Here is a 14,301-nt window from a genome sequence, read left to right on the forward strand (position 1 = left end):
CCTAGCATGTGCTTCACCTCAACACCAAAAACATAACACGTATAATCAGGGTTCATACCCTCAGCTCCAAGATTAGAAGAGTTACTTACCTCGAACAAGCCGAGTCCAATATCGAGCAAGCTAAACAATGCTCCAGAAATTCTATTATGCAAGTATAAACATCCGAACGGCTCGAATCTAGTCACAATTAATTTGATTCAGTCAACACAAATTATAGGAATTAATTCTATATCAAAATACTAATTTTTCCACAAAAATCTGAACTTACAATCTGAATTTCTAGTGAGGCCCACGTCTCAGAATCCAGCAAAAGTTACAAAATATGAATGCCCATCCAATTACGAGTCCAACCATACTAAATTTATGAAATTCCGACATCAACTCGACCTCCAAATCTCAAATCTTATTTTCAAATCCCTAGGCCCAATTTCTCGAATTATACCTCAAAGACACGTAATCTAGTCGGAATACTCAATGGTAATTCAATATTATTTACTAACAATGATCACAAGTGACTTACCTCAAGTTCTCCCGTAAAATCCCTCTGAAAAATCGCCCCAAACTGTGTGTTTGAACTCCAAAATGACAAAAATATTGGACCCTTTCTGTTTTTGTAGCCTGTCCAGTGTTCCCGCTTCTGCGGATCATTTAACCGCATTTGCGAGTCTGCTTTTGCTGAGAATTTGCTGCTTCTACGGTTAGCCAAGGCTCCACTGCCTCCCGCTTCTACGATTATGCTTTCGCTTTTGCAAACTCGCTTCTACGAGAAACAGTCTGCTTCTATGGTTACCAGCGCACCTGCGATTCCTTGTCCGCGTCTGCGATCATGCAGGTGAGGAATATTTCCTCGCACCTGCGACCACTGTCCACTCTCCCTTTTTCACTTCTGCACTCCTAGGCTCGCACCTGCGAGCCAAGTTCCGCAGGTGCGATTGCATCAGATGGCAGAAAGCTTTCGGCTTAGTTCTAAGTCCGGTTTCGATCCGTTAGCCATCCGAAACTCACCCGAGGCCCCCAGGGCCTCAACCAAATAAATCAACAAGTCCTAAGATGTCATACGAACTTAGTCGAAACCTCACATCACATCAAACAACGCTAAAACCACGAATCATACCCCAATTCAAGCTTAATAAAACTAAGAATTTTCAACTTCTACATTCGATGCCGAAACCTATCAAATCAAGTCCGATTGACCTCAAATTTTACACACAAGTCATAAACGACATAACGGACCTATTCAAATTTCTATAATCAGATTTCGACTCCGATATCAAAAAGTCAACTCCATGGTCAAATTTCCAAGCTTAAATTTATATTTTAGCCATTTCAACCCTAATTTAACTACGGACTTTCAAATAATTTTTCGGACACGCTCCTAAGTCAAAATTACCATACGGAGCTATTGAATTCATTAAAACTCTATTCCGGGGTCGTTTACACATAAGTCAACATCCGGTCAATCTTTTCAACTTAAGTTTTCATCTTGGAGACTAAGTGTCTCAATTCATTTCAAAACCTCACCGGACCCGAACCAATTACCCCGGCAAGTCATACAATAACTGTAAAGCATAAATTGAGCAGTAAATGGGGGAATGAGACTGTAATACTCAAAATGACCGGCCGGGACGTTACACATATATTCCATATAATGAATGGAAATAGGTTTTGCCATGAGATATGTTTGTTGGATATGCTTGGGTTCAGCTCGCGAAGGTATAGAAGCCAGTTATCCTTATTTGGGTGGTGGTTATTAATGTCTATGCCTAGTTGTTCCCATAGTTTTTGTGCGAGGGAACACTTAAGAAAAATATGAACAATATCTTCCATCTCATTACGGCAAATTGTGCATAGTTCATAAGATTAATACCTATGCAAGCTAGGTAGCTTTTACATGGTAGTCTGTTGTGGTAGCAAATCTAGATAGAATATTTAATTTTATTAGGGCAATGTAGTTTCCATATCCAATTAAAGTTCATTGTAGTGGAAGGTTCCTTGTTGACCAGATCATAGCAAAATTTAGTAGAGAAGAATCTCGTATTATTAATGTCTCATATAAGAGTATCCTTAGTAGTGTGTGCGAAAAAAAAAGATAGAAGTAATTTTTGGCGTATTTCAGCTGGAATGTTGAAAGAGATTTTCCTCAAGTTCCACTTATTGTTGGATCTAATATTTCTAATTATGAGTGTAGACTCTTCCTTGTTTAGGGGGCCTGTCACATGTTATTAGAATTAGGGATCCACTTATTCTCCCAAATATTTAGTGAGAATTTTGGTGTATAAACCATGCTATACCATGTTGGCATATTGACCACCCTTTAATAATGTTTTTCTAGATGAAAGAGGTGTTATATTTCGAATGAATTGCGTATTTATTGACTATTATATTTGCCCAAAGATTCAGCGGGTTGTTGGTTAATCTTCATGCTAAGATGGCTAGTAGAGCTTCATTTTTGGATCTAGATTTCTTTATACCCAGCCTACCTTGATCCTTTTTCTTTGTGACAACATCCCAATTAATAAGATGTAATTATTTTTTTAAGTCTCATTAGTACCCCATAAGAACTTTCTTTGAATTTGATGGTTTTCAGGGTTTTGAAGGGTAGTAGTGTATATTGCATATAGTAGGTTAGTTGACTTAATAGGGTCGATGATATTAGTGTTGCTTTACCAGCTAAGTTCAAGCACTTTGTTTTCCATCCTGAGAGTTTTACTCGCATGCTATCAATGATGTGTTGATAATCTTTGTAAGTAGGATTACCATTGATTATTGGGAACTCAAGATATCTTCTAATGGATTTATTACTTTTGATGCCTAGGTAAGAGGAGATATCAGTAGTAGTGGAGGTGTTACAGTTCTTTGAGCAGATGATTCTAGATTTTTTGTAATTGATTGTTTGTCTAGAGATTTCACATAAATAGTCAAGTCCATAGCGAATTGTGGAGCATGTTTTACTATTCGCTTTCCCCATTAAAACTAGGTCGTATGTGAAAAATAAGTGTGACAAGGGAGGACATTTATAATTTAAACTAATGGGGTCCCATTTCTTAATGTCACTTGATAGTTTATGTACCTAGATAGCATCTCCATATATAACATGAAAATGTACGGAGACATAGGGTCTCCTTGCCTAATACCCTTACTTGGATAGGAGAAGTTTGTTTGGCTCCGTTTACCAGAATTGCCGTAGAGGAAATAGTCATACATGACATAATTAATTTCGAAAATTTGGTAGAAAATTTAAAGTAAAGAAGACCGGTATGGCTTGTCCGGTATGACTTGACAGTGGTATAAGGATTTTCTTATATGTGGTCCGCTTACTGTGCTATTTCAATGCTTCTGGGTAGAAAATGTCGAAGGAACAAAGAGGACGAAGGTTCTTCAGAGCATATTCGTAGTATATGACTCCGAACGAAAATGATAGAGCTCTTGACTATTCATATTTACGGCTCATTCATAATCAAGGTTGTAACCTCCTAATCAATGAGTGGAATTCTCTGCTCCCTTCGGAAAAACTCCATTGCTTTGACCATCCTCAATGACTTGAGGATGCTTCTAGCCTTCAAAGAAGAGTAATTGACCAGAGAAAGGACAAATCAATGAGACTAAAATTATTGACACCCGGAAAGCAAGCACTTGAATTTTTTTTAACTTTAATTTATTCTGCAAATCGTCAAGTTATTCTATAAGGAATTAAAGTGCCTTTTGTAAAATTATTTTGCTGTATATCATTATTGTAAATACTAGTAAATTTGATATGACTGAAAATTATTTTTATAAAATGATGATGTCCATTGTTAGAGTAGTGAGTGAATAATATTTTTGAAATTGCGTTTTGATAAGGATTTTCATCACTAGATTTTAATAATAATATCTACATATTAAATGCGTAATTATAAAATTAAAATAAAGAATCTTATAGGAAAAAAATGACTTCCAGAATAAAGCTATTTTTCTCTTTTGATGAAAAAATTCCTCGATGGTCCCCTTCGGCTAGTTCTTTCACAGTTTAAGGTAATTAAATACCAAATAATGACTTTTTCTAGAAAAAATTTCCCCATATATATATATACACACAACATATTCAATTGACTTCTAAGTGGTCTTGAGTTGCAATCACTTAGAATTCAATAAGCAGTGGAAAAAATCCTAATCCATCACAAGTTTAGTTAAATACCTACAATAAAAAGGAAGAAAAACAGGCAGTCCACTCAATCAGTTCAAGTAGCACCATAGAAAAATGGATGAAAGACAATAAGATCGTGCCAATCGCGGCGTTAAGTCCTTTACTGCCAAACTTCACGTTATAACTAGACAAACTTTCACATTCCGTTATAACGGGAAACTCGGCTTCTTTCGTCAAACAACGCGGGCTATTAAAGGGTATTTTGGTATATGAGATAAAAATAATAATTTTGAGATAAAATTTGGTATTAATATTATCTTATATTTAGTTTGTGGTATTAGCTAATTTCGGGATAATTTTTACATTAAGGGTCGTTTGATATATGGGATAAAGATAATAATCTCAGGATGAAATTTGGGATTAGCTTTATCCCATGTTTGGTTGGCATAAAATTACGGTATAACTAATCCCGAGATTAGTTATCCCAGAATAATAGTATTTTTTTAATCTTATGTGAGGGTGAAATAACTAATTCTGAGATAATTAATTCAGAAATAACTTGTTTCCAACCAAACTATCCCTAAAATGGTGGGATTAGTTATCCCACATAAAAATAAGATAATTAATCTCAGTGGAATATTTTACTCCATGAGATATCCCACCATTGTACCAAATGACCCCTACGAGGGACAATGAATAATTAATCTCAAAATTAAATTTTAGATAAAAATCGTGGTATAACTAATTCTGAGATTAGTTATTCCGGAATTGTAATATTTTTCTATCTTCGTGAAAAGGTAAAATAACTAATTACGAAATAATTAATCATGAGATAACTTATTTCTACTACCAAACATCCTCTAAAATAATGTAATTAGTTATCTAATTAATCCCATAGAATATCCCGATATCATTCATCGTAGCAAACGACCTCTAAATGGGTAAATAATTATAGGTATCTTTTCAGGAAATAGTCTAATAATGTTATAAAAGTACAACTCATCGTAATTATTGTGACCTGAGTTCATTTTCACAAACAATACCAAATAAAAAATCACACCTAAGCATTTAACTCGCGAATAAAGTTTATTCAAATTTATTCACTCACTTAGACTTATTTGATTAAAGTTGTCAAAAACGAGTCTCATATTTCACATAAAATATTTCTCAAGCTGCAGTATTATATTTTACCAATATTTCCGATACGTCCGTATTTGCCGAATTCCAAACACTAATTTTTCCATTTATTTTTTAATGTTTATTATTATTCCACTGGAAACAGACATAGGTATCATCGTTTCCACGCAATTCATCATTCAACGCCTTCTTCAAATACAGCCATTTTGCTAACGTCTTCTCCTCTTATCAAACAAACACTCCCCTCAAACCAATAAGTGCGTACATAAATTCGAATCTGCTCCGCCTCTCTCCTTTTCCTTTTCTCGATTTTCTCTTATATATATATTTATTTAAGTATTTGTGTGTGATTGCATTGTGGATCAGCGATTGATCAAAAACAGTATTTGAATTTTGTTGTGAACAGAAGGCTGAATAAGAATGGGGAGTTTGAGGGCGATTTTGAAGAATCCAGATGATTTGTATCCATTGGTAAAGCTGAAGCTAGCGGCTCGACACGCGGAGAAGCAGATCCCGCCGTCTCCACATTGGGGCTTCTGTTACTCAATGCTTCATAAGGTTTCTCGTAGCTTTGCCCTCGTCATTCAACAACTTCCCGTCGAGCTTCGTGACGCCGTATGTTTCTCTCTCTTTTTTCCCCTTTTTCCCCTTCTTTTTCTGTGGCATTTAATCGCTATCGCTTGCTATTTGGATGCATTTAAAGTGTGTGGCTAACCTCTGTGTGTGCGTGTGTTTATATACATGAAAATTGGATTTTTGTTTAGTTTTTTTTTTTTTTTTGATTTACTGCTTCTGTGAATTAATTGGAATTGTTAATATACCATATATATTCCGTTAATTTGTTTTAATTTTCTGGATTCGCATATTACTATAACTGATATTTTGATTTTTGAAGGTTATTATTCTTACTTTTAACTTTAATGGAACTTTGCAGGTGTGCATTTTCTATTTGGTTCTTCGAGCACTTGACACTGTTGGTAAGCTCAGTTTACTGTCTATCTAAATTTTGTTTAGTAATTATAAGGAGATATGAACCTTAGAAAACAGATGATTGTTCGTAGCATTAGTTAACATGATAAACTAGCATTTAAGTATAGTCATAGAATATTAAAAGTTGGATCTTGTGCGTGCAAAATTTGGTGTGAGTAATATAGCACTTTAGTCTTTTGTTATTTAAAAAAGTAGGTTGAATCGTGGACTCGATTCGTCATGCTCATCTTCTATTGCTTCTTGCTATGGAAGAAAGAAGAGGATAGAGGGTAAAATTATTTAGTGAAAACATCAACGGCTCATTAATTAAAAAAATAAATAAATAAGAGCAAGTTATTCTACATTTCTACCCATGCTAATTATGTTGCTAGTTGATATTTAGTTTAGATAATTCTGAGCTGCCTACCAGCTTTCTGTGGAACTCTTCTTGGTTATAAACGAGCTTTGACTAACTTTTATTGCTGAAATACTAGTATGAGTTATCATATGTCGTTTTCTATTTCTTTCTAGACATTCATAAGGTAGTTTTTACCTTGTAATATTAGTTGATTCACGGGTTGCTGCAGTCATATTTTTGAGTGACACTTATTTTGCTCGTTTTCATATTTGGATGTTCTTATTCTGGACAGAGGATGATACCAGCATTCCCACCGATGTTAAAGTACCTATTCTGATCTCTTTTCATCAGCATGTTTATGATCGCGAATGGCATTTTTCATGTAAGTCTCTGAGTTCAACTTGTCGATATCCCTAAATTCTCAATATCCCTTCTCTCTTATAATGATTGTGCTTTTGCAATTGAAGAATCCCAAATTGGAAAGACTTCAACTACTTTTGGAAGGTTACTATGAAACTTTTTTTTCATAAGTTGGATAAAAACTGATGCGAAATGTTTCACTGTCTACCCAAAAATGTTTCTCTTTTGGCTCTGCAGTCAAACTACTACTAGAGGCTGCACATATGCAGAAAGTTGCCCATGATCCAAGATACGGACCATATTTGATAGTTGAAAGCACATAATGCATCAGAATAGTGCTGACTGAGGTCATATAGGAAACGGGACAAGAAGGGAAATTAACTTTGGCATCCTTGCTTTTGTTTGATTACTTGCTGAATACTCCGCCACTGATAGTTGCCTAACGGAAAAAATCAAGAGCCCATTATAACCTCGTCTTTTACTGTTATTGTAATCAGTGTGAGAGAGGTTAGCTAATTGTTAAGCTCATAGCGAATACACATCTATATTACCTCCAGCCATGGTGTTTAACCTCTTCCTGCACCTATCCCATTTCTCAAAAACACCTTCAATCATCTACTGACAATACATTCCACTGTATCTTGAAGACCACATAAACCAATGCCCACTCCTGTGATGCATATTGGCAATGAAGTGGCATGTGTTTGATGCCCTCCCCTGTCTTATTGCACATACTGCAGCAGCTGACCATAATGTACTTCCTTCTTCTCAGGTTGGCTAAATTGGGCCCCACGCCACACTTTGTGTAGAAGGCCATAGTTTCCTCTTGAATTTCCTAATTAGTACCACGCAGAGGCACTGCTGGCATTAGACATTCAATACCAAACAAGTCTTAATACTTGAAACCCTGTTACCTCATAGAGAAAAATCCATACTTTAGGTTAAAAAAAAAAAAGAACTTGAGACCCTATCATTACTAGCTCATCTGTATGCCGGTGGTAGCATTCTAGTGATTACATTGCTAGCTATACTCCTGCCTGCTCATGTATGAACATGAAGGAGGATCCTTCCCACTCGAAGGGCTGGGCAACACTAAAATATTGACCTGAATAAGACAATGTATACTAGTTCTAGGCATTTCGGTGGGTCCTGTAGTCCAACTTTTCACTTGCTCTGGGTAAATAACTTATCTTGATTTTATTTCTTTCAATGTATAAATAGTTGGACGACAGATAGGAGAATTGAGCTTCGAAAACTATGTTCTAACCCTGGAATGATTTCTGCATTACTATTGGTTGCAATGGACTCTTTTGTTAATTTGCTACTCAAAATGTCATGACATGTTGGCCAAAGAGGTCAACCTGACTCAATGATTGGATGCTAAGGGGAAGGGAGCAAGTCAGAACTTAGAAATCTTCTGAAATTCGTCATACTTCTTTTTACTGCAGTTTCTTACCCTAAATAAGGCTTTTCTTTTTCTTCTTTGTGTCTTGCTCCCACGGTGGCTCGGTGCCATGCGGGTTGCCCTCCCTACAAATACATTCTGTATATCTGCTAACGGACAATAGGAATAGACTTGTTATAGAACTACTAATATTATTATTACTGTCATTTATATATATTTAACTTGTTTTTTATTCGGTATGACGATGACATGAGTTGAACTTAATGGAGAAGTGAGGATTCATATGGCCGGTCCAAACTTGTTTGGGACTGAGGCGTAGTTATTGCTGTTTTATTATAGACTGATTTCCTAATCCGAATTTTAACATGTTAGGTGGTACAAAGGAGTACAGGGTTCTCATGGACCAGTTGCATCATGTTTCAACTGCTTTTCTGGAGCTTGGGAAACAGTGAGTTCTTACCCAGCTTGTGTGCTTTTCTGATACCAAGATTTTGCTCAAATGAGAGGTTACAATCAGCATATTTGTTGAATATGATGTAGCAGTAGGTCCTCCAGAATTTAAATTCTGTTGCAAGGTTTGGAGAAATCCAAATTCAACTGTAGATCCACGTGATATATATCCCTAATGTGAATTCAGAAATGTTTACTTATGAGCGGTGCAGCTTTCTCTGCCTTCTTCAACCCTAAAAAATCAGAAAAAAAGAAATGCTACTTATACGACAAAAAATGTGAACTCGGGTTGTAGTCTGAATTTCAAAACGTATAAACTCCGGGTCCCATTGTATGAGTAGGCAATACTGAAGATTATGTTCTTATATTTTGCAGTTATCAGCAGGCAATTGAGGATATTACCATGAGGATGGGTGCAGGAATGGCAAAATTCATTTGCAAGGAGGTATGCAAGATGAACCATAAAGAACAGGATGAAATTATCTGATACTCGCAAAAAGCAGTTTATACTTGTTTGAATTTTTTGTTTGTATGAATTGGCTTGATCTCTCAAGTTTTCCCTTTTTATGCAATTCCTCATCTTCAAGCCATTGGATTATTCCACCTACTCAAAAGTATAAACCATGGTCTCTGCTTCACTACATCGTGATTGATGTGGGTCATTACTACTATTTCTGCTATTTGATCGTTGGTATCTTTTTCACCTTTATTTTGTTGAACATGTTTTGCACCAGTGTTGTTAGCCCGTACGGATATTGTCGTCTTTGTCGAATTATCATCTCTGTCTTTGTTTGTTAAGTAAAACAAGGCTATTAACACTATAGAAGACAAGTACATGGAATTTGATTAATGAGCGTTAAAATCTTGTTAGGTTTTTGAAAGGTAACTTTAACCTTTTGAGTGCGCCCGATGTGTAGCTACTTTACGATTTAATAGTTTTTTGCTGCAAGCTTCATTTCTAGAACACTCCTGAAACCTCCATGTATTTCAATTTCAACAAATCCACCTCTGCAGGTGGAGACAACCGATGATTATGATGAATATTGTCACTATGTAGCTGGGCTTGTTGGGCTAGGATTGTCAAAACTGTTCCATACCTCTGGGAAAGAAGATCTGGCTTCAGATTCTATCTCTAACTCCATGGGTTTATTTCTTCAGGTTTAAACCTTTACATGTGTGGCAGGCACAACTGTCCATCTTTGAGATTCTTCTTTGTTGAGGGCAGTAATACTAACATATTTGCTATATATTGCAGAAAACAAACATCATTAGAGATTATTTGGAAGACATAAATGAAGTACCCAAGTGCCGTATGTTCTGGCCCCGTGAGATATGGAGTAAATATGTTAATAAGCTTGAGGTTTGAATTCTTCATCTCCTTGGTCTTGTATGAGTTTCTCAACTCGTTTTTTCCCTGCCATCATAGTTATTGTATTAACTTGAGTGGACTGTAGCAAGTGCTGTTGTTTAGTCAAAGCTCAGAGATGGGTTTCATTCATAGTTTAATTGACATCTCTGTTTATTTCCCGCAGGAATTAAAGTACGAGGATAACTCGGCGAAGGCAGTGCAATGTCTCAATGACATGGTCACTAATGCTTTATCACATGTAGAAGATTGTTTGACTTACATGTCTGCTTTGCGTGATCCTTCCATCTTTCGATTCTGTGCTATTCCACAGGTATATCCTCTAGGTTATTTTCTAAGCTCTCTAGCCTTCAATTTACCTATCAGGCTAAACGCTTCCTACATGAAGACATTTCTTCTGTCACACTTCCATTTATTCAATTTTTCACAAAGTGTTTCTTATGATGGAATTTTATGTTCTCTGTTTGGGAAAGTGTCGATAAAGATCGAAATAGAAAATGTATCGAATTTGCTGAAGCAAACTCTATGTCAAATCATTTAATTTCAATTTAGTTATAGATCAAGGACCTTCATATTGTCTTATTGCCATGATTTCTATTCATGCTTGTTTAATTGACCATAGAGTTAAGCGTGGTGAATGAATAACAGTACCATAGAGTTAAGCGTGGAAGGAAGAAATTTGCATTACAGTATTTGTTTCAGTTATTTACCTTTTACAGCATCCAGAAGCATTGTTGCACCAGTAACTTGCTAAGCATACTTCTTTACCATGCTTTTGCCTTGTTGTATTATCTAATGGTACCAGGTCATGGCAATTGGGACATTAGCTATGTGCTACGACAACATTGAAGTCTTCAGAGGAGTGGTAAAAATGAGACGTGGTAAGAACTATGATTCTCAACATGCATTTCCTGTGACTTTCATATCCAATTGCAATCTGACCCCGTAAAATTCAGCCATTTTTTTTATGAATCACATCTTTTGTCAATAGGACTTGTTATTATGATGGGGTAGAGAAAGATTTTGTGTACTTGCGAAATAGCCTCTCATCCCTTGTTTATTTTTGGTGCACCCATGAAGTTTTTATGTATATAGAAGGTCGGATGTTGTTTGTAGAAAACCACATCGTTTTGTAAGGTTTTCCATTTTTTGGCATACTTCTTGTATACGGGTGTTTTTTGCCCTTCATTAATAAAATCTTATTATCTTATAAAAAAAGGACTTATTATTATCATGTAATGGAGTGGTTTTTATCGTTAACGCTGTCTTATTATGTATTCTACCTTTCTTGTCTGTGTCATTTCTTTGAGAACTCTCTCCACAGCATGTATTATTCATGCATCTGTATTTTCTACTTCATTTGCTGATGGAACTTATTTAAAGTAGATATTGTGTTCTTTGAGTATTATTCTAGCAGTTTTTAAGCATCACATTATATCCTTGTCTTCTTAATTTTTCTATCTTACCTATCACTATTATTATCTTTTGGTTTCTTCGATCTAGGTCTGACTGCTAAGGTCATTGACCGGACCAGGACTATGGCAGATGTATATGGTGCTTTTTTTGACTTTTCTTGTATGCTGAAATCCAAGGTATGGAACTTATTTATTCCCAATCATGCCTAATTGCCCAGTTATAATGTGCTCGTGTTGAAGTTGCTGGGTCAAATTGAGGATTACCCCGTCCTTTTGTTTAACGTTAACAAGGCATGTGTTGTCTTGGAATAAGTATATGCACACTATTGTGGCTCATTAGGTCAATATGGACCTTGCATTACGGTACGAGAAACCTTGTGCATACAAATTGTGATGGAGTTTCTGAATCATGCTCCTACTACAGATGCCTGTCGCTCTGTAGAGTTAAGAGTTTTTCTTCGAAATACTGAATAATTGTTTGCAAAATAGTTATTCCAGGAGTCTCTGTCTCACACATATGTACAAAGGTGTAGTACAAAAATAGAACAAAGTAGTACACCTCTACGCGTAACATGTTCCTATTACAATATTGATACCTCTTAGCCTTTGAATTGATACATCTAACGATTATTTGAACCGGTGATACATAATTTGGCGAAGCTTTTGCTTAATGGCTACTAATATGGGTTATTCACTCTATCTGCTATCTGTTTCTTTTTGTTCCTTTTTTATGTCTAAATTTCCTTTCTTGATGAAAATTGAAAAGACATGCCACCAAAGCTACTCTTTTATTGTTTTAGGTTAATAATAATGATCCAAATGCAACAAAAACTCTGAAGAGGCTTGACGTGATCCTGAAAACTTGCAGAGATTCGGGAACCTTGAACAAAAGGTTTGTACATATCCTAGTTGTTCTCATCTTCACATTGCTGTGAGTATCAACTAATGCATGTACATATCACCAGGAAATCATACATAATCAGGAGCGAGCCTAATTACAGTCCAGTTCTGGTAAGTGTATACAGCTGACTGTTTCACGCTTCACATACAATTTGCCTTTCTACATTGAATATTTTCTCATCTCTGAAATTTATTGCAGATTGTCGTCATTTTCATCATACTGGCTATTATTCTTGCACAGCTATCTGGAAACCGATCTTAGACGATATGTAAGTATCATAATGACAATATACTTGAGTAGCATGCCATTTATGTAGATGCATGTCGCATGGTTCAAAAATATACCCTCTATGCACCTAAACTTTCGACTTTCTATTGATAAGCACGTGGATCTTGTAGGAAGTATTTTTTTCCTAGCCTTCAAACAATAAGCAGTGTAATTTTTCAAATTATGATATTTCTCTCTCCCTCTCTCTCTTTCGCCCCCTCTCCCTCTCTCTCTCTCTCTCTCTCTCTCTGTTTCCCGCCATGTCAGACTGTATTGTAATTATTATTTTTTGAATGAATATGAACACATCCTCCTCACTTCCCAAAAAACACAAATTTTTCCTCCTCATCTTGAATGTGATTTACAAGTGATTGTCTTTAGATTGTCATTCCTGTGTCATCACATATTTCCAATTCTAAGTGAAAAGTTTCCCTTAACAAATCATTTTGGACTTCGATAGAATTGTAAGGTCATATTTCCCCACTGTTTAATACTATGTCAAGAACAACAATGACAACAAAAATGCTCAGTTCCAAGTTGTATGAATCCTCACTGTCCATTTAACTCCGTTTGGACCCATTACATTCCCAACGAAATTCCTTATTGATTAGTTTCACGCTAGCTGTCAACTTACCGCAACTATCCTCTTTTCGAGCTTGGAATTGACAATATGAACAGGTTCACGAAGGAGGAGTTGCACTGTCAATATGTCGAAACAATAAAGTTGGAAGATCATATTAAATTAAACTCGTACTTACTTCAACAGTGTCATTAATGATGATTTAATAGTTTCGTTTCCTAGATTTAAAGATAGTGCATTCTGTGTTCAAACGATGGCATCACTTTGTAATCTTAGGATAACTGTGTTGAGAATCTGCAAAGATACATGGAAATTGTAGCCTTTTCAGCTTCTTCATGGAAATCATTAACCCAGTTTCTGCTCTGTCTTGCTTTGCAGTTTGGGTTACAAAAAAGAAGTCTGGTCAAGGAAGACAGCACAAGCTCTTGGCCAATTATGTGATTAGTGCAGATTTTGATGTTTGTAATTCTATGTTCATTAAGTGATAGTTGCACCTTTTAACCTGACAAGGTAATTACGAAAACCTATTTTTGGTGGCTTGTTGGGTATGTACTTGTTTGCAAGCTACGAAAGCAAATTCCAAGTGTTGTAGAGTCACCGTGATGTAATAAACATGTCTTTTATAATATTTTGTTCATTTTTGTGGTAAACTGACGTATTTAAATAACAGCCATTGTATTAAAATTCCATATTTCAGAAAGTGAAATGCCTTGCTCATCTATTTGAAGGGTGGCTAGTCTCTAAATGTAAAGCAAAGACAACCTCGGAAATGAATTTTCACTCGCTTTCTCTAAGTGAGTACAATATTACTTGAGAGCGCATAAGCTTTACATATTTTATCGTTTTGTTCATAATACACGCGAATAAAAATATTTTTACTTGTGGCGTAACATAAATATGAAGAGAACATTTCAGATTTTTATTACATCAGGACCGCTCCTGGAACATTCATATTATCAATTCAGTGGAG

General features: G+C 35.8%; 1 protein-coding gene across 1 annotated transcript; it reads left to right on the forward strand.

Moving 5' to 3' along the window:
- Positions 1-5,379: 5,379 nt before the first annotated feature.
- Positions 5,380-13,981, forward strand: LOC107791556 (squalene synthase). Its single transcript, XM_016613640.2, has 15 exons — positions 5,380-5,517; positions 5,667-5,875; positions 6,195-6,237; positions 6,880-6,969; positions 8,725-8,800; positions 9,178-9,247; positions 9,817-9,960; positions 10,058-10,162; positions 10,335-10,481; positions 10,974-11,049; positions 11,672-11,760; positions 12,384-12,475; positions 12,549-12,594; positions 12,683-12,752; positions 13,710-13,981. Exons 2-14 carry the CDS (start codon positions 5,681-5,683, stop codon positions 12,743-12,745), a joined length of 1,236 nt encoding a protein of 411 aa, XP_016469126.1. The 5' UTR covers positions 5,380-5,517; positions 5,667-5,680; the 3' UTR covers positions 12,746-12,752; positions 13,710-13,981.
- Positions 13,982-14,301: the final 320 nt, after the last annotated feature.

This window comes from Nicotiana tabacum, chromosome 19 (assembly GCF_000715075.1).
Source record: "Nicotiana tabacum cultivar K326 chromosome 19, ASM71507v2, whole genome shotgun sequence".
NCBI lineage: Eukaryota > Viridiplantae > Streptophyta > Magnoliopsida > Solanales > Solanaceae > Nicotiana > Nicotiana tabacum.

Excerpts from the sequence above, each read along its gene's own strand:
- LOC107791556 (XM_016613640.2), top strand. The coding sequence starts at position 5,681 with ATGGGGAGTTTGAGGGCGATTTTGAAGAATCCAGATGATTTGTATCCA. Across the intron at positions 5,876-6,194 it reads CCGTCGAGCTTCGTGACGCC|GTGTGCATTTTCTATTTGGT; the intron begins GTATGTTTCTCT and ends GGAACTTTGCAG. Across the intron at positions 9,961-10,057 it reads CCATGGGTTTATTTCTTCAG|AAAACAAACATCATTAGAGA; the intron begins GTTTAAACCTTT and ends TATATATTGCAG.